The 20,222-nt window shown below is 48.6% G+C and overlaps 1 protein-coding gene across 2 annotated transcripts in view; it reads left to right on the top strand.

The window, feature by feature from the left end:
* Positions 1-7,635: 7,635 nt before the first annotated feature.
* The window catches only part of abcd4 (ATP-binding cassette, sub-family D (ALD), member 4), a 30,183-nt gene continuing 17,596 nt past the window's right edge, over positions 7,636-20,222 (top strand). The window contains exons 1-9 of one of the 2 annotated variants that reach the window (XM_080202294.1): positions 7,636-7,732; positions 9,031-9,149; positions 9,912-10,039; positions 12,891-13,030; positions 14,332-14,448; positions 14,573-14,698; positions 15,698-15,748; positions 17,806-17,900; positions 18,196-18,317. In XM_080202294.1, the coding sequence (XP_080058420.1) occupies positions 7,683-7,732; positions 9,031-9,149; positions 9,912-10,039; positions 12,891-13,030; positions 14,332-14,448; positions 14,573-14,698; positions 15,698-15,748; positions 17,806-17,900; positions 18,196-18,317 (948 nt within the window). In that variant the 5' untranslated portion in view covers positions 7,636-7,682. The remainder of the gene's footprint in view (positions 7,733-9,030; positions 9,150-9,911; positions 10,040-12,890; positions 13,031-14,331; positions 14,449-14,572; positions 14,699-15,697; positions 15,749-17,805; positions 17,901-18,195; positions 18,318-20,222) is intronic. The other variant, XM_080202295.1, reaches the window with a different exon arrangement.

The following is a 20,222-nucleotide window of genomic DNA, read 5'->3' as shown; positions in this document are numbered from 1 at the left end:
CTCCAATGAAGTTACTGTGAAAATCCCCTAGTCACCACACTCCGGCGCCTGTTCGGATTTACTGAGGGAGAATTTAGCATGGTCAATGCACCTAACCAGCACGTCTTTCAGACTGTAGGAGGAAACGAGAGCACCCGGGGGAAGCCCACGCAGACATGGGGAGAACGCACAGGCTCTGCACAGATAGCCAGCCCAGGTCCCTGGCGCTGTGAAGCAACAGTGCTAATCACTGGGCCACTGTGCTGCCCTGACTGCTGTCAGAATTATGTAGAGAACTAGTTCTAAAAGAGAAAATCTTTGCTGCTTTTCACTGATAACCTTTTGTTGGTATTGTTCATATTTACACACAATTGCACATCCCCCCAGTAATCCCTGACTAAAAAAGCCTGTTTGGATCTGGTCAGGAATTTGGGCAATTCAGCCTTTATCAAGGTTTACACCTTAGGCTAGCGTCTTCTCAATGCAGTCAAGATCAAAGATTTCCTGCCCACTCATTGTCACCTAGGCATCAAATACACCACCCCCTTCCTCAGCCCTCCTCCCCCTCCCCTCAACCAGCCTCTGCATCTAAAGTACACAAGATCTGGATACCAGGAGATCATTTCTAATGTGCGAGGAGGAATGGGTTGTAAAAGATGCAGATTGCTGGCAGGTTAGGCCGGCTCCGGGAGTCTGGCTCCTGGAGTGCTTCAAAGGGTAAGAGGCAAAGGGTTTAGAATTGAGAAAGGAGCCAGGCCCCAGTGTGTTGATATGCAGCTTTGTTCATGATCTTGGCAGTGTGAGGCCTGTACAAACAGGCAGCTATTATACACTTGATGGATTTTCACAGCAGGCGTTTGCTTTCTACTTCCACAGAAATGTTCCTTTTGTCTCTCGTTACAATGGCTGCTGCACACCCCCAGAAATAAACTCGGCAACATGTATCATTCATAGGCCCCCAACTGCTGTGGGGTGGGGTGGGGTCCGAGTCAGGAGATGGGGAAGGGTGGGAGGGGGGAGAACTAGTGACGAAGTGGGGTGGGTCGGGTGGAGCGGGGGAAGAGATAAAGAAGATTAAATTATAAATATTGCACAAGAGCAAAGTTGAGCCTGAGTTGCCCTGTCATCATTTGCGGCGCTTAAATTCGATATTTATAGCATCATACAGCACATAAGCAGCCCTTTGGCCCATCAAGTGTGCACCAACATGCAAGAAACACCTGACCTCCCACCTAATCCCATCTGCCAGCACTTGGCCCACAGCCTTGAATGTTATGACATGCCAAGTGCTCATCCTGGTACTTTTCAAAGGATGTGAGACAACCCGCTTCTACCATCCTCCCAGGCAGCGCATTTCACACCATACTGTCACTATCTTAACTCACATCAAGTCCTTTGTGTTCACTGGCCTACATTAGGTCCCAGTGTGGCAGTGTCTCAATTATAATTGGGCAGTAGGGTGGCACAGTGGTTAGCACTGCTGCCTCACAGCACCAGGGACCCGGGTCCGATGCCCGGCTTAGCTTACTAGCTGTGTGGAGTTTGCACATTCTCCCTGTGTCTGCCTTGGTTTGCTCCGGGTGCTCCATTTTCCTCCCACAGTCCAAAGACGTGCGGATTAGATGGATTGGCCAAGCTAAATTGCTCCGTGGTGTCAGGGGGACTGGCTGGGTTAATGCATAGGGTTATGGGGGTAGGGCCTGGATGGGATTGTGGTCAGTACAGACTCGATGGACCAAATGGCCTCCTTCTGCATTGTAGGATTCTATGGGTCTATGATAATATTTCCATCCTTGTTATCATATCCCTCCAGTGGACACAGGCCCTCCCCTCCCGGACCCCCAGCCTACTTCTGTAACCTTCACCAGCCCCAAAACCCTCCCAGATCCCTGCACTCCTCCAATTCAGACCTCCTGCGCATTGCTCATTTTAATCACTCTACCTGTGGTCTCTGCAATTCCATCCCTAAATATCTCTCTTTCCTCCATTAACACCAGCTTTTGGTTATTTTGTCCTAATAGCTCTAATGTGGTTACATAAGAACATAAGAAATAGGAGCAGGAGTAGGCCATCTAGCCCTTCGAGCCTGCCCCGCCATTCAATAAGATCATGGCTGATCTGTCGCAGCTCAGTTCCACCTTCCTGCCCTCTCCCCATAACCCTTAATCCCCTCTCTTATCAAAAACCCATCAACCCGCGTCTTAAAAATATTTAGCGAGGCAGCCTCCACCACTTCAACGGGCAGAGAATTCCAGAGATTCACCACCCTTTGAGTGAAGAAGTTCCTCCTCAACTCCGTTCTAAACCGCCCCCCCTTTACCTTGAGGCTGTGCCCCCTAGTCCTACTGTCTTTTTTGAGCGGGAAGAGTCTCTCCACCTCTATCCTATCCATCCCATTCATCATCTTATACGTCTCAATGAGATCTCCCCTCATTCTTCTAAACTCTAACAAGTACAAGCCTCGTTTATTCAGCCTCTCCTCATAGCTCAACCCCCTCAACTCCGGTATCAGCCTAGTAAACCTCCTCTGCACTCCCTCCAAGGCCAAAATATCTTTGCGTAGGTGCGGCGCCCAAAACTGCACACAGTACTCCAGCTGCGGCCTCACCAATGCCCTATACAGCTGCAGCAAGACCTCCCTACTTTTATATTCAATCCCCCTCGCTATGAAGGCCAGCATCCCATTCGCCTTCCTGACCACCTGCTGCACCTGCAAGCTGGGTTTTTGCGACTCATGCACAAGGACCCCGAGGTCCCTCTGCACCGTCGCCTGCTGCAGTTTTTCGCCACGTAAGTAATAGTCCTTCCTACCATTATTCCTACCAAAGTGGACCACCTCACACTTGCCAACATTAAATTCCATTTGCCATTTCCTGGCCCATTCGCCCAGCCTATCTAGATCCTTCTGCAGACTCTCCACACCCTCCGCACAATTTGCCGTTCCCCCAATCTTGGTGTCATCAGCAAATTTCGACACCCTACACTCGGTTCCCTCCTCCAGATCATCTATATAAATGGTAAAAAGCTGAGGCCCCAGCACCGACCCCTGGGGCACTCCACTAGTCACCATCCGCCAATCCGAATAGCACCCGTTGACCCCCACTCTCTGCCTCCTATTTGACAACCAATCCTCTATCCACGCTAACACCCTACCCCCAACTCCATGTCCCTCGACCTTCTGCAATAACCTCTTGTGAGGTACTTTGTCAAACGCCTTCTGAAAATCCAGAAAGACCACATCCACCGGCTCTCCTCTATCCACCGCCCTAGACACATCCTCATAGAACTCCAGTAAATTTGTCAGACACGACTTCCCTTTAATGAAACCATGCTGCGTCCGCTCTATCAAGCAATTGCCTTCAAGATGCCTCGCAATTTCCTCCTTAATGACGGATTCTAACATTTTACCTACCACAGACGTTAAACTAACCGGCCTATAATTCCCCGCCTTTTGCCTGGCACCCTTCTTAAACAACGGTGTAACATTAGCCGTTTTCCAATTTTCCGGCACTTCCCCGGAATCCAGCGACGTCTGGAAAATAACCACCAAGGCATCCGCTATCACCTCCGCCATTTCTTTCAGAGCCCTCGGATGCATTCCATCCGGTCCTGGGGACTTGTCCACAATCAGCCCCTCCAGTCTGTCGAGCACCGCCTCTCTAGTAACAGTAATGTCATTAAGACCCTCCAGTCCTACCACCTTTCCATCACTAACACCCGGCAAATTATTCACGTCCTCCTCCGTGAAGACAGAAACAAAAAAGTTATTCAATACCTTAGCCATATCCCCATCTCCTACCACTAGGTCCCCTTTCTCATCCTCTAAAGGACCAATGTTCACCCTAGCCAGCCTCTTCCTTTTTATATATTTATAAAAACTCTTGCTATCCTTTTTTATATTAAGCGCTAGCCCAGCTTCATAGTTTCTCCTACCCTTCTTTATCAACTTCTTTGGTTCCAAGTTGAATTTGGATTGCTCACACTTCTGTGAGGTTCCATATAATTTGTTGTTGTCATGTGTGCAGTTAAAGGTTTCTGACTCTCATGGCCTATCACCAGCGACGATGCCAACTAACCTTGGCCTCCGGTGCTATGCGATGGCCCACATGTTTGGCTGGGTCTTGGTGCATCTGACAGATTTACTTTCATGCTATTTTATAAATTCATGGGATGTGGGAGTCGCTGGCTCAGCCAGCATTTATTACCCATCCCTAATTGTCTTTCAGAAGCTGGTGGCGAGCTACCTTCATGGACCGCTGCAGAAATACATAGAAACTAGAAGCCATTTGGCCCTTCAAACGTGATCTGCATTCATTTTGATCATAGCTGATCATCAAATTCAACATCCTGATCCCCACCTTCCCCCCATACCCTTGATCCCGTTAGCCCCAAGAGCTATATCTAATTTCTTCTTGAGATCAGACAATGTTTTGGCCTCAACTACGTTCTATGGTAGTGAATGTCACCACCCTCTGCATGAACAAATTTCTCCTCACCTCAGTTCTGACAGGTTTACACCTTATCCTCAAAATTATGACCCCTAGTTCTGGATTCCCCCACCATTGAGAAGATTCTTTCTGAATCTATCCTATTAAACTCTGTCAGAATTTTATAAGTTTCTATGACATCCCCTTTCACTCTTCTAAACTCCAGTGAATATAATCCTAACCGACTTAGTCTCTCCTCATATGACATACCCGCCATCCTAGGAATCAGCCTGGTAAACTTGTGTACGTACATCCACAGTGCTGTTAGGGAGGAAGTTCCAGGATTTTGACCCAGTGACAGTGAAGGAACGGTGATATATTTCCAAGTCAGGATGATCAGTAACTTGGAGCGGAACTCCTAGATGGTGGTGTCTGCTGATCTTGTCTTCCTAGATGACAGTGATCGTGGGTTTGGAAGGTGCTGCCTAAGGAGCCTTGGTGAGTTCCTGCAGTGCATCTTATAGATGGTACGCACTGCTGCTACTATGCGTCAGTGATGGAGAGTTTGAATGTTTATGAATGGGATGCAAATCAAGCAGCTACTTTGTCCTGGGCGACGTTGAGCTTCTTGAGTGTTTTTGGAGCTGCATTTATTCTGACAAGTGGACAGTATTCCATTACACTGACTTGTCCTTGTAGATGGCGTACAGGCTTTGGGGAGTCAGAAGGTTACTTACTCGCTGCAGGATCCCCAGCCTCTGACCTGTTCGGGGCAGCATGGTGGCACAGTGGTTAGCTGCCTCATAATGCCAGAGACCCCAGGTTCAATTCTGGCCATCAGCCACTGTCCGTGTGGAATTTGCATGTTCTCCCTGTGACAGCATGGGGTTCCAGTTTCCTCCCACAGTCCAAAAATGTGCAGGTTAGGTTGACTGATATGATAAATTGCCCCTCAGGGGGTTAGCAGGGTAAATACATGGTGTTGAGGGGATAAGACCTTGGTAGGATTGTTGTTGGTGCAGGCTCGATTGGCTGAATGGCCTCCTTCTGCACTGTAGGGATCTTGTCCTTTGCCACAGGAAACGGCTCCAATTCAGTTTTTGATCAATGGTAACCCCCAGAATATTAGCAGCGGCAGATTCAGCGATTGTAATGCATTAAATGTCAAGGGGCGATGGTTAGGTCCTCTCTTGTTGGAGGTGGTCATTGCCTGGCACTTGTGTGGCATGAATATTACTTATCAGCTCAAGCCTGGATATTGTCCAGGTCTTGCTGCATTTGGGCATGGACTGCCTCAGTATCTGAGGACTCGTGAATGGTGCTGAACATTGCGCAATCATCAGCAAATATTCCCACTTCTGACCTTATGATGGAGGGAAGGTCATTGATGAAGCAGCTGAAGATGGCTGGGCCTGGGACACTACCCTGAGCAACTGCTCCAGAGACGTCGTGGAGCTGAGGTGATTGATCTCCACAACCATCTTCCTATGTACCAGGTATGACTCCAACCAGCGGAGGGTTTTCCACCTGATTTCCATTGACTCCAGTTTTGCTATGGCTCCTTGATGCCATACGCAGTCAAATGCTGCCTTGCTGTCAAGGGCAGTCACTCTCACCTCACCATTTGACTTGAGTGCTTTTGTCCATTTTTGAACCAAGGCTGTAATGAGGTAGGAAGTTGAGTGACCCTGGCGGAACCCAAACTGTGTCAGCGAGTAGGTCATTGCTGAGTAAGTGCCATTTGATGGCACTGTTGATGAAGCCTTCCATCACTTCATTGATGATCGAGAGTAGACTGATGGGGCAGTGATTAGCCCAGTTGGTCCTGCTTTTTGTGTTCAGGGCAAACCTGGGCAATTTTCCACATTGTTAGATAGATGCCAGGGTTGCATTGGAACAGCTTGGCTCGGGGACGTGACAAGTTCTGGAATATTGTCAGGGCCCATTGCCTTTGCGGCATCCAGTGCCTTCAGCCATTTCTTGACATCACGTGGAGTGAATTGAATTCTCAGAAGACTGGTATTCATGATGTTGGGGAGCTCCAGAGGCCAAGGTGGATCATCCACTCTGAAATTCTGGCTGAAAATTGTTGCAAATGGTTCAATCATATCTTTTGCACAGATGTGATGGGCTCCTCCATCATTGAGGATGGGGATACTTGTGGATTCCCCTCCTCCAGTGAGGCGTTTCATGTTCACTACCATTCACGACTGGATGCAATAGGGTTACAGAGCTTTGATCCATTAGTTGCAGGATCGCTTGGTTCTATCGCAGGCTCCCTAAGCTGTTTGGTACACAGTGTGCAAAGCCTGGGGACATTACTGTTGGTAAACAGTGAAATATTGTGTTTAAAATTCACAATGAATCTAGAAGACAGTAAATCAGGAGAAACTATTCCCCTTGGAGGAAATGTTGAGAACTAGGACACACCGATTTAAGGTGATTGGCAAAAGAGCCAGTGGTGAAATGAGAAAAAAATGTTTCTTACACAATTAAGATTAGGAATGCATTATCCGAGTGTGGAAGATCCAGATTAAATCACGGGTTTCAAAAGGGAATTGAATAATTACCTGAACAGAGGATAATTGTGGTGCTATGGGGAATAACAAAGAGCTGTCATGGACAGATGGGCTGAATGGCCTCCTTCTGTGTTGCTTGGCTCTATGATTGAGTAAATGTGAGGGAAGGGGACCGAAAATCTGAATCCTGGCCGAAAGATCCAAGGCAGAAGGCAGGGAATGGGGCTATTTGACCTTGAGAGGCTTCACTATCCAGGGTGTGAGACAATGGCAGGGCCACAACACTGACTGAGCAGCAGTGCTCAAAGCAAAAAATGGGGAACGGTTATTGCCTGGGCGGGAACAATAAAGACTGTAGATCCAAATGGAAATAAGGGACACATTCAACAGTAACTCTAAATATAAAGACCAGAAGCCCGAAGACCCCCGCCTTGACCCTGGGGGCATTTGATGCGCTGTGCGTGTGACGTCACCGCGCCGACAAATGGGCGGTGCTCGACGTGACGATATGACGTTGCAGTTGCCGACGTTCTGCGCGTGACGTCAACACGTCACAGAATTGGCGGTGCCGTGTATGACATCATCGCGGTACCCACACTGGCGGCGCTACGCTTGACGTCCTCAGATACGGCACACTGCGTGTAACGTCATCACGGCGACAGCCCCCGGCGGCGCTACGCGTGACGTCAGACGCAGTGTGGACTTTTGGCTCAGCTGCACGTGACTGACGGGCGGATCCCAGCTGTTGCTTAGGGCAATGTCTGGGTACGGGCGGCTGCCCAGGGGGCAGGAGCTGAAATGCAGCAGGTAGGACATACCAGTCCTCACCACCACCACTAATTGCTGTAAAACAGGGAAACTCAGGCTCTGCCAGCTGGACCCTTGGTTTAGTTGGCACGGTGGCGCAGTGGTTAGCACGGCACCCTCACAGTGCCAGGGACCCGGGTTCGATTCCCGGCTCGGGTCACTGTCTGTGTGGAGTTCGCACGTTCTCCCCGTGTCTGCATGGGTTTCCTCCGGGTGCTCCGGTTTCCTCCCACAATTCAAAGATGGGTGTGTTAGGCGGATTGGCCATACTAAATTGCCCCTTCGTGTCAGGGGGACAAGCTAGGATAAATGCGTGGGGTTACGGGGATAGAGCCTGGCTGGGATTGTGGTTGTTGCAGGCTTGATGGGCTGAATGGCCCCCTTCTGCACTGCATTGTACTCACAGTTGCTGCTCCTGAGGTTGGCAATAGCCTCTCCCCCCCACCCCTTTAAAATTCCTTTCCCATCCATTGACCCCACTGCCACTTGTGCCAGGATGAAGTTCCTTAGGCACCAGCAGACCAAAAAAGGAGAGAATTCTTCATCTGTGAACCAGAGAGTGTCAGTGTGCTATTCAGCTGTCGAAGACATCACAGTCCAGGCTGACCATGCGGCTTCTCCCCACGCACTCCCACCACACTCCCCAACCCCACGCACTCCACGCTCCCCCACACACCCACTCTGCTGGCACATTGCAGACCAGCTGGAGATGCTGGATTCAGTCAGGCCCAGCTGATTTGCCTGCCATGCTCTGCAATTCGCAGTGCCCTGCCTGTTAGCCAAGGGCATTGAGACCACTTGAATCATCACTGCCACTGTCTTGGCCAAGTCCTCGGTCAGCATGTAGTATCTACTGATCTGTGCATCTCAGTACCTGAATGTGAGGAGCGGGTATCCCCTGCTGCCCCATGGATAATTGAAGCAAGCTACACTTCGAACTTTTAGAAGGAAAAAGAATGTTCACATTTATTCCCTGTCTTCAGATAATTAGCCGCGCCTGACAGAAAGCACAGTGATATGTCGTCCCGATATGGTGTACCACAGATTAATAGGAAACAGGGCTATTGTTGCTCACCTCCCACCCACTTCCCTGTCTAAGCTGTGCTGCTGTGAGAACAAAAGCCAAGTGAAGGCCAGGCATCCTAGGCCACCCTGTTTAACCCCCTGTTATCGTGGCTATTTGGTGTAATGTTGGTGGAACCTGGAGACTGGTTCCCAAGTCTGTTTGCCAAAAACACAGGCAGCAACGGCAGGAAGAAAACTGTACCAATTGTGAGCAGAGTGTTCTACCCTTCCAGACCGAAGCTGGATCTCCTGTTTGTGAGAAGATTCTGCCGTATCCAGGCAGTCCTCTTCCCGTCTTGGTCATCGCAGAGCGTCCTGATGTTCGCCACACTGCTCTCTGTTGTCCTCCTTGGTGAGTCTGATCTGTTCAAACTGCTGACACAAGAACAGCTTCTTCCCCGGTGTCCAACAGACTTTTGAATGGTCTTGTCACATATTAAGCTGATCTTTTTCTACATCCTAGCTATGACTGGAACACTATATTCTGCACCTACTCCTTCTCCCCTGTGTACTCTATAACAACAATATGTTTTGTCTGTATAGCATGCAAGAAACAATACCTTTCACTGTATCCCAATACATGTGACAACAATAAAACAAGAACAAAAAAGTCCAGCACAAGAACAGGCCCTTCAAGCCTGTGCCTATCATGATACCCTAACTAAACTAAAAAAAACTTCCTGCCCATACTCAGTCCCTGTCCCTCTATTCCCTTCCTATTCATGTACCCATCCAGATGCCTCTTAAATGTTGCTAATATGCCTTCTTTCATCACCACCTCTGGCAGTGCAAACCAGGCATCCACCACTCTCTGCGGGGAAATCTTCCCCCTCACATTTCCCTTAAACTTTCCCCCTCTCACCTTGAACCCGTGCCCCCTTGTAATTGACACTTCCACCTTGGGGAAAAAGCTTCTGACTTTTCACCCTGTCTATGCCTCTCATAATTTTGTAGACCTCTATCATGTCTCCCCTCAACCTCCATCTTTCCAATGAAATCAAATCAAACCCTCATAAGGCAAGCCCTTCATCCCAGGAATCAGCCAATGAGTCTTCTTGGGACTATGTCCAATGCAAGCCTATCCTTCCTAACTGTGTTTGTTATTCTTTTACAGAGCAGCTGGTGATCTATCAGGTAGGGATTGTCCCTAGTCAGTACTTCAAGGTCCTGGGTGAGAAAGACTTGGTTGGTTTTAGAAGAATCACATTCATAGCCATCTGCCTCATTGTGGCCAATGCTGTGGTAAGTAATCAAATTATTATCCAGTGAAAAAAAGAAAGCGAACTCTGCAAATAAATACAAATTGGGGCTGCATGGTAACACAGTGGTTAGCACTGCTGCCTCACAGCACCAGGGACCCGGGTTTGATTCCCGGCTTGGGTCACTGTCTGTGTGGAGTCTGCACATTCTCCCCATGTGTGCATGGATTTCCTCCGGGTGATCCGGTTTTCTGCCACAGTCCAAAAGACGTGCTGGTTAGGTGCATTGGCCATGCTTAATTCTGTCTCAGTGTACCCAAGTAGGCGCCAGAGTGTGGCGACTCGAGGATTTTCACAGTAACTTCATTGCAGTGTTAATGCAAACCTACTTGTGACAATAATAAATAAACTTTAAACAACAACACTGCGGAGTTGACTTAGGGCCAAATGTGGATCTATTGTGAGATGGACAGTACAGTCTAGAATTTCTCTCCAATGCTGCACTTACGTTTTGTACTTAAAAATAGTCACATTTTACCTGGAAATTAAGAATCTTAACTGGGTAAAGGGATCAAAAGGGACCTGTGAGTATGAATACACAAGTCATTATAAGTTGTGACCCAGGTTATTTGGGCCTTTAAGAGAGGCAAAGCAAGTTCCAAAGCTAATTCCTAAAAGGATAGAATTGAAAAGTTTTCCTTCAAGTCACTCACCATCCTGACTTGAAACAGTATCGCCGCTCTTTCACTGGTGCTTGGTCAAAATCCTGGAACTCACCCCCTAACAGCACTGGGGGTGTACCTACACCACATAAGAACATAAGAAATAGGAGCAGGAGTAGGCCATCTAGGCCTTCGAGCCTGCCCCGCCATTCAATAAGATCATGGCTGATCTGTCGTGGCTCAGTTCCACATTCCCACCCTCTCCCCATAACCCTTAATCCCCTCGCTTATCAAAAACCCATCAACCCGTGTCTTAAAAATATTTAGCGAGGCAGCCTCCACCACCTCAACAGGCAGAGAATTCCAGAGATTCACCACCCTTTGAGTGAAGAAGTTCCTCCTCAACTCCGTTCTAAACCACACCCCCGTTTATCTTGAGGCTGTGCCCCCTAGTCCTACTGTCCTTTCTGAGCGGGAAGAGTCTCTCCACCTCTATCCTATCCATCCCATTCATTATCTTGTATGTCTCAATGAGATCTCCCCTCATTCTTCTAAACTCTAATGAGTACAAGCCTAGTTTATTCAGCCTCTCCTCACAGCTCAACCCCTTCAACTCCGGTATCAGCCTAGTAAACCTCCTCTGCACTCCCTCCAAGGCCAAAATATCCTTGCGTGGACTGGGACTGCCGCAGCTTGGGAAGGTGACTCATCACTGCCTCCTCAGGGCAATTAGAAATGGGCAATAAATGCCGGCCATGCTACTAATGCTCACATATCCTAAACAAAGAGGTGATGTTAAACATATAATGGAACCTTGTTCAGCCCTATACGGTTTACAATCTGCTCTCATTTCAGCAAATGGGATGTAGAGGTAATGCAGGAGGTGCAAAAGAAGATTTATAAGGGTGATAACAAATTAATACCCATCAGGAAAGGTCAGACAGGCTGGAAAGGAAAAGGCTGAAGGGTGATCTGACAGAGGTCTCGAATGTTTTGCTAAGAGTGCATACGGAGAGAATGTCCATAGATTAGGGTTAGCTGCATTGGCCATGTTGAATTGCCCCTTAGTGTCCCAGGATGAATAGATTAGAGGGATCAGCGGGTAGATATGTGGGACGACGGGGATAGGGCCTGGATGGGATTGTTGTTGGTGCAGCCTTGGTGGACCAAATGGCCTCCTCCTGCACTGTAGGGTTTCTACGATTTCTGGAGAAGAACAGAAGCAGGGACCATCAATATAAGAAACCCAGTCAGGAATTTAGAAGAAACTTCTTTACCCAAAGATGGTGCGAATGTAGAAATTGCTACTGTAGAGAGTGGTTGAGGTGGATAGTATAAATGCATTAAAGGGTAAGCCAGAAAAATGTATGAGGATGAAGGGAATAGAGGTTTACGATGATAGATTTGGATGAGGGAAGGTGGGAGGATGTTCATTTGGAGCATAAATGCTGTCACTGACTGGTGCGGCCCTGTCTCGGATTCTGATTTTGAGGGGGAAGCCAAGAGTGGACAGCAACCTTTGACCAAAGCGGATTGGTGAGGCCGCAGCTGGAGTACTGTGTGCAGTTTTGGGCGCCGCACCTGCGCAAGGATATTTTGGCCTTGGAGGGAGTGCAGAGGAGGTTTACTAGGCTGATACCGGAGTTGAGGGGGTTGAGCTATGAGGAGAGGCTGAATAAACTAGGCTTGTACTCGTTAGAGTTTAGAAGAATGAGGGGAGATCTCATTGAGACGTATAAGATGATGAATGGGATGGATAGGATAGAGGTGGAAAGACTCTTCCCGCTCAAAAAAGACAGTAGGACTAGGGGGCACAGCCTCAAGATAAAGGGGGGGCGGTTCAGAACGGAGTTGAGGAGGAACTTCTTCACTCAAAGGGTGGTGAATCTCTGGAATTCTCTGCCCGTTGAAGTGGTGGAGGCTGCCTCGCTAAATATTTTTAAGAAGCGGGTTGATGGGTTTTTGATAAGAGAGGGGATTAAGGGTTATGGGGAGAGGGCGGGAAAGTGGAACTGAGCCACGACAGATCAGCCATGATCTTATTGAATGGCGGGGCAGGCTCGAAGGGCCAGATGGCCTACTCCTGCTCCTATTTCTTATGTTCTTATGTTCTTATGTTCTTATAGGTGAAAGGAGATTGGTTCCTTAACAAAATGTTTTATGGTGACAGAATGTGAATGTTGGAGATGAGTTTGGTTTCCCTTCACCCCAGCGATGGCCTTTCTCTTTCAGTTGAAGAGCTCTGACCAGTTCATCTCGAGTTTGATGTACGTGCGGTGGAGGCAGAGCCTCACCATGGACCTCCACAAGTCCTACTTTAAGAGGAAAGTCTACTACGCTCTGAACGTACTCCATGACAAGCTGGATAACCCGTAGGTGGAATCTGAGCGGGGCTGGTTTTTCCCTAGTCCATAGAAAATGTTTATTCTGAAGGGGGTGGGGGCGGTTGGGCGAGTGAGGAGGGGGGGGAGGAGAGAGGACACAGTCCCTCAGTTGGATTAAACAATGAGATGCTGGGCAGCAAAAACCAGGAACGTTCCAGAATCGATCTCAACGAGCTGGAGTGGACCTGGTGGAAACTTTATTGCCACTGAGTTAGGAAGGGAGGTATTTTCTATGGATCCCCGCTTTTGGCTGACCTTGCTGGCAAGCTGAGGACAGTGCACTCATTGGCTGTAATCCCTTCCTTGGATAACTAGTTGCTCTTCAGTGAAGGATAAACATTGTGGCTGGGTACAGGAGGGTATCTCTGATCTCAGCAACGTACTCAGGGTGGGAAGAGAAAAGAACTGATATTCATCGATATAACACTTTTCGTGACATCCAGACACCATTAAAATACTTCAGAGCCAATTGAATCCTTTTCTTTTAAAGTGTTCACTCCTGTGGGAAGCTAATTTACAAATGGCCTGTATATCGAAGATAATGGATATCTGAGTGTGCTGCAGAATGGAATCAAATCTAGGTGCTCAGATGGTAATATGTACCTGGGAGTGAGTTACAAGCTAGAGTCTAATCGAGATGTTTGGATAATTTGTATATAGAGTAATGGATACCTGGGAGCAAGTCACAGCCTGGAATCTAACGGAGGGGTTCAGACAGTTTACAGAAAGAAAAATGCATACTCGGGAGTGAGTTACACACCAACCTAATCAAGGGTTCAGATAGTTTATTATAAAGAAAAATGCATACTCAGGAGTGAGATACAGACTGTAATTGAAGGAAGGACCCAGTGATCCTTGCGAGAAAGATGAATGAGTTTAAACATTCCTGTGGAGCCCATTGCTGGTTCACAGCCTGAGTTAGCTGAGGGTTACCGGGCACAGCCTGAGTTAGCTGAGGGTTACCGGGCACAGCCTGAGTTAGCTGGGGGTTACCGGGCACAGCCTGAGTTAGCTGGGGGTTACCGGGCACAGCCTGAGTTAGCTGGGGGTTACCGGGCACAGCCTGAGTTAGCTGGGGGTTACCGGGCACAGCCTGAGTTAGCTGGGGGTTACCGGGCACAGCCTGAGTTAGCTGGGGGTTACCGGGCACAGCCTGAGTTAGCTGGGGGTTACCGGGCACAGCCTGAGTTAGCTGGGGGTTACCGGGCACAGCCTGAGTTAGCTGGGGGTTACCGGGCACAGCCTGAGTTAGCTGGGGGTTATCTGGCCTGAATCTGTCTGTTTTACAGGGACCAGCGTATCAGCCAGGATGTGGAGAGGTTCTGCAGAGGGTTGAGCACAATGGCCAGCAACCTCATCATCTCACCATTCACCCTGGGTTATTACACCTACCAGTGCTTTCACAGGTAACGGGGTGGGGTGAGGGGTGGTGAGTCCGTGTGTTTAAGGGGGTTCTTGCTTCTTACTCTGGGCAGTTCCCAGATGGACTATGCTGCTGATGAGGTTTGGTTTCTGCTTGGTTATTATCAGCACAGGCTGGCTGGGCCCAGTCAGCATCTTCATTTACTTCATCATTGGCTCCGTGGTCAACAAGATTCTGATGGGACCGATTATCCCAACCCTGGTCCAACAGGAGAAGCTGGAGGGAGACTTCAGGTGAGATGGGTTTATTTCTTCCTCTGGGGTTTCACAATGTCGTCTTACCCTCCGAGTGACCAACTCTCAGCGCAGTGCGATGGTGACCAGGGAGGGGAAATGTCTACCCTCCCCCCACCCAGCCCATCCACCCAGACTACCGCTGTCCACCCCCAACCACACCTACACCCACCCTATCCACCACCCCATCCTCCTCCCTCATCCACTCACACCTACCCCCAACCATCCCCAACGGCACCTATCCCCATTCACCCCCAGCCACCCCTGTCCACTGCCATCCCCTCCCTCCCTCTCCACCCACCTTCCCCAACCACACCTACCCCCAACCAGCCCATTCCCCTCCCCCACCAACCTCATCCATCCACCTACCTACCTCCGTCCACCACCATCCACCCCGTTCTCCATCCCCACTCCCCCCATCCACCACCACTTACCCCACCCTGCCCCGTTCATCCCCATCCCTGTCCACTCTAGTTTTGGATTTTCCCCAAAATAATCCCTCCAGACCTGCCCCTTTGGTCCAGACCATCTGGACAGTAAGTCCCCTTTGGAATGTTTTCTCTCTCCTCAAGGAAAGAACTCTGACCTAACTTGTCCCGAGAGCTCGTACTCTCAATTCTGGCACCACTCTTGTCAAAAAATAAAAGTACTTGCTGCCATGTTTCTAGTCGTATATGGATCAGACCTGCCCACGGTTACTCGTTAATTACAGGCTGGCGGCAGGGTCCCGGATAATGCAGCGTCACATCACTAATCAAATATTTTGATTCACTTGGTTTTTTAATAGTAAATGGTTTTGCCTCAGTTGACAAGTACTTAACCCTTTAATGCTGGATTCAGACTGGCAATAAACGAGACAGGTAATCCACCCACCATTCCGGTTTGGGAGAGGACATGGCAAGCGTGTGGGAATTTTCAATGGGTGCTTGTGTCTCCCAGCGAGGGGATATTGCGTCTGAACACTAATGGCGATGTCCTCTTCCTGCCTCTCTGCCGTAGGTTCAAGCACATGCAGATCCGCGTTAATGCTGAGTCGGCTGCTTTCTACAGGTAAGCGCGCAAGGCTGCGAGTTTCTGTGAACGGACGTGTTGTAAAAGGGACATCGTTCTTGCCCAAGGGGCTGTTTGAGGGTTGAAGCAGCTATTCTGTAGTCACAGGTTGTCCAACAGAGTTGCATTTATGTAAGGGATTTTCACAGTAACTTCACTGAAGTGTTGATGTAAGCCTACACCTGACACTAATAAACAAACTTAAAACATCTTTAGCAACCTCGGGCCATCGCAAAGCACTTTCCAGCCAGCAGGGTTACTGTTGAAATGTAATTACTGCTGTAATGTGGGAATTAGCAATCAATTTGTGCGCAGCAAGTTCCCATGGACTGACCCAATAATACGGTGACTGGAACTTTGAAAGGATATTATTAAACTAGAAAGAATGCAGAAAAGATTTACTAGGATGCTGCCGGGACTTGATGGTTTGAGTTGTAAGGAGAGGCTGGATAGACTAGGACTTTTTTCCCCCTGGAGTGTAGGAGGCTGAGGGGTGATCTTATAGAGGTCTATTAAATAATGAGGGGCACAGATCAGCTAGATAGTCAACATCTTTCCCCAAAGGTAGGGGAGTCTAAAGCTAGAGGGCATAGGTTTGAAGTGCGAGGGAGAGATACAAAAGGGTCCGGAGGAGCAATTTTTTCAGTGAGTGTCTGGAACGAGCTGCCAGAGGTAGTAGTAGAGGCGGGTACTATTTTGTCTTTTAAGCATTTAGGCATGGGTAAAATGGGTATAGAGGGAGATGGGCCAAACGCGGGCAATTGGGACTAGCTTAGTGGTTAAAAAAAAGGGTGGCATGGACAAGTTGGGCTGAAGGGCCTGTTTCCACGCTGTAAACCTCTATGACTCTAGAACTGCAACATGAGAACAACCACATAATTTGGTTGTAGCGACGCTGATTGAGGGATTAATATTGGTCAGGATACTAGGGAGACGCCCTCTTTTCTCCATTGAAATAATGCAAAGGGATCTTTCTCATACATGAGAGCACAGGCCAGTCCTCAGCTTAACATCTGATGAAAGATAACACTTTCAACAGTGTGTCACTCCCTCGGTACTCAAATAAAATGTGGAGTGGAACTGGAACCCACGACCTTCTGACTTGGGGTGTGGGATGGGCGGTTTGAGGGCGTTCGGGGGGTCAGCAGGCATTGTAAAGCAGATTTGTTTTACAGTAAGCAACCTCTCGAGGCCTTGAACGTCGGGGCTTTGGGACCAATGTTGATGTTTTCAGCAGAGGGTGACTTGAAAGGTGTGTAGGTGAGGGGAGGAAAGGAAGGGTAAAGGGAATTCAGATCAGCCTGAATGGGGGAATTGAACCAACTCAGGAAATCTGACCTTGAGATGGCACATGGCTCCAGGGATGGGAATTTTAGTTACAAGGTTGGGCCCGTGAAGCTGGGGTTTTCTCCTTGGAGCAAAGGAGATAGTGAGGAGACTTGTTTCAGGTGTAAAACATTGTGATGGGTTTAGATAAGGTAGAGAATGAAAAGCTATTCCCATTAATTAATGTACAAGGACAAAGAGACACCAATTAAAGATTAGCAAGAGATATTGGGAGAATGCGAGACTCACTCATGGAGCAAGTGGGGGCAGAAGGGATGGGCAGTGACAGGTTTAAAGTTTATTTATCAGTGCTACAAATAGGCTTACATTCACACTGCAATGAAGTTACTGTGAAGATCCCCTAGTCACCACATTCCAGCACCTGTTTGGGTACACTGTGGGACAATTTAGCATGGCCAGTGCACCTAACTAGCGCATCTTTCGGGCTGTGGGAGGAAACCGGAGCACCCAGAGGAAACCCATGCAGACATGGGGAGAACATGCAAACTCCGCACAAACGGTGACCCGAGGCTGGAATAGAACCTGGGTCCCTGGCGCTGTGAGGCAGCAGTGCTAACCACTGCCATGGGTGGGCAATGGTGGTGGGCGAGTTGATGAGGAATGCTGCCTGAGAGGAACGATGGGGAGAATGATCGGAAGTGACTTTGTTCACAAATACCTTCAATGTGAGAACACAGTCAGATACCTTGTTGTGGTGTTCCTGGTTTCAGAGCAGGGAGAGTGGAGCACATGAGGACCAACTGGAGACTGCAAGACCTGATAAAAACACAGAGGGATCTAATGAACAAGGAGCTGTGGCTGTACAGTGAGTACAGGGGGACAGTGTGTACAGTGAGTACCCAGGGACGGCGTGTGTACAGGGAGTGCACGGGGACGGCGTGTGTACAGGGAGTGCACGGGGACGGCGTGTGTACAGGGAGTGCACGGGGACGGCGTGTGTACAGGGAGTGCACGGGGACGGCATGTGTACAGGGAGTGCACGGGGACGGCGTGTGTACAGGGAGTGCACGGGGAGTAAGTAATAGCTAACTCCACTATGCCTCCCTCGCCCAGTCAGTTTCTCCTTTTTAACTCCTGGTTAATATTTTTCTCTTCCTCAGTTGGAGTGAATTTATTTGATTATCTTGGTGGAATCCTCAGCTACATCGTCATAGCGATTCCTATCTTTACTGGAGTGTATGATGACCTTTCCCCTGCAGACCTCATCGAGATGGTCAGTAAGGTAAGCTTCAGGGTTCCTGTCACAGCTTCCATTGAAAAGTCTCTTCATGTTTGCTTCATTTACATAAATAACACCCTCTCACCATCTGTAATGTATATGATCCACCCCTGCCCCTCCCCCATCCAGGATTTTACCCTCCTGCCTTGGTGTTGATCCTCCACCACGTTCCTGCTATGTCCCACACATGGCTCCCGGCCTGTGTTTCCAATGTGGCAGGGGCAGCACGGTGGCGCAGTGGTTAGTGCTGCTGCCTCATGGCGCCGGGGACCTGGGTTCAATTCCTGGTTTGGGACACTGTGCGGAGTCTGCACATTCTCACCATGTCTGCATGGGTTTCCTCCCACTGTCTGAAAGACGTGTTGGTTAGGTGCATTGACCCGAACAGGTGCCTGAGCGTGGCTACTAGGGGAATTTCACAGCAACTTCATTAAAGTGTTAATAGAAGCCTTACAACAAATAAATAAACTAATTTGTTTCTTTAGGGTTTCACTCAGGAAATATCCTAGAGATTGACCTGAGTTTGATCCTGTACCTTGTTTGTTCCTGCAGTGTCCTGGTTGCCTAGGTTACAGAAGCACCAAGCCCCATACAGAGGGGGCCAGAGCTGACTGCTCTGAACCCATTCACTTTCCCTCTGTTGAACAGTCTGTCTGAACACAGCGGGGAGAGTTGGGAGTAAGTGTGGGGTAGTTTCCAGCTACCAATTAGGTACCGCCGGAGGTTCCATCGCGTGAATGGTTTCAAGAAGAAGACAGACATATTTCTAAGATAAAGAGGGATATGGGGGACAGATGGGGAGGAGGATTTGAGACCAGGAAGAGATCAGCCATGGCCTGATTGAATGGCGGAGCGGGCTGGAAGGGCTGGATTTGTCTACATTGGCTCTTAATTCCAATGTTCCAATGACCTCGCACCCCCATAGCATACTCTTCTGCCATTGGTCCATCCTCCTTCATACTCCCTTCACACAGCCAATCGGGAAGGAGAATATCTCGTCATTATCCAATTGGATTAATCAGTACTTTCATTGAAACAGTCCTCCCTCCCCCCACTCCCCAATCCAATATTTTTATATCTTGTAAGCGAAGAGTAAAAAAAATCACTTCTGGGAGTAATTTATAATGTGGGTATGCTGGCGTTGGACTGGCGAAGGGACTAACCCCAAAAGCTTGTGAGTATATTATCAAATAAATAGGTTGGACTAAAACCTGGTGTTGTCAGAATTTTTACAGTAATTTATAAGCCACCCCCACTAACAGTAATTATACCATCTATACAGGACGAAATAAAGTGGAGGGTGTAGGAACAAAACTGCAGTCAGATGTGCTGGTTAGATGGATTGGCCATGTTAAGTTTTCCCTCAGTATATCCCAACAGGTGACAGTGTGGGGAAACTGGGGGATTTTCACAGTAACTTCATTGCAGTGTTAAGGTAAGCCTACTTGTGACACTAGTAAATCGGCTTTTTAAAAAAAAAGTCACTCGCCACCCTGGTTTGGAAATGTATCGCTGTTCCATTGCTGTTCCATCACTGTTGCTGGGTCAAAATCCTGGAACTCCCTCTCCTAACAGCACTGTGGGTGTACCTACACCTCGGGGTCTGCAGCGGTTCAGGAAGGCAGCCCATCACCGCCTTCTCTGGGGCAATTAGGGATGGCCAACAAATGCTGGCCCAGCCTTTGATATCCTGTGATAGAATATTGTAATATTTAAAGAAAGCAGTGACTCCAATTCCAGCTGAGCTGGGAGTCATATTTTAGACAGAATTATCCAGTTAAAGATACATGATCTAACAGAACAGGCTCAACAGGGTGTGCCCCCTGTTCCGAATGAGCCTGCTCTGTACTCGGCACCCTGAGGTTTGATTTGATTTGCTTTATTATTGTCACATGTATTAGCATACAG

This window comes from Carcharhinus amblyrhynchos, chromosome 14, assembly GCF_965287045.1.
Source record: "Carcharhinus amblyrhynchos chromosome 14, sCarAmb.v2.hapA, whole genome shotgun sequence".
Classification (NCBI taxonomy): Eukaryota; Metazoa; Chordata; class Chondrichthyes; order Carcharhiniformes; family Carcharhinidae; genus Carcharhinus; species Carcharhinus amblyrhynchos.
The sequence above is the reverse complement of the archived record's forward strand: the minus strand, read 5'-3'. Positions and strand labels throughout refer to the sequence as shown.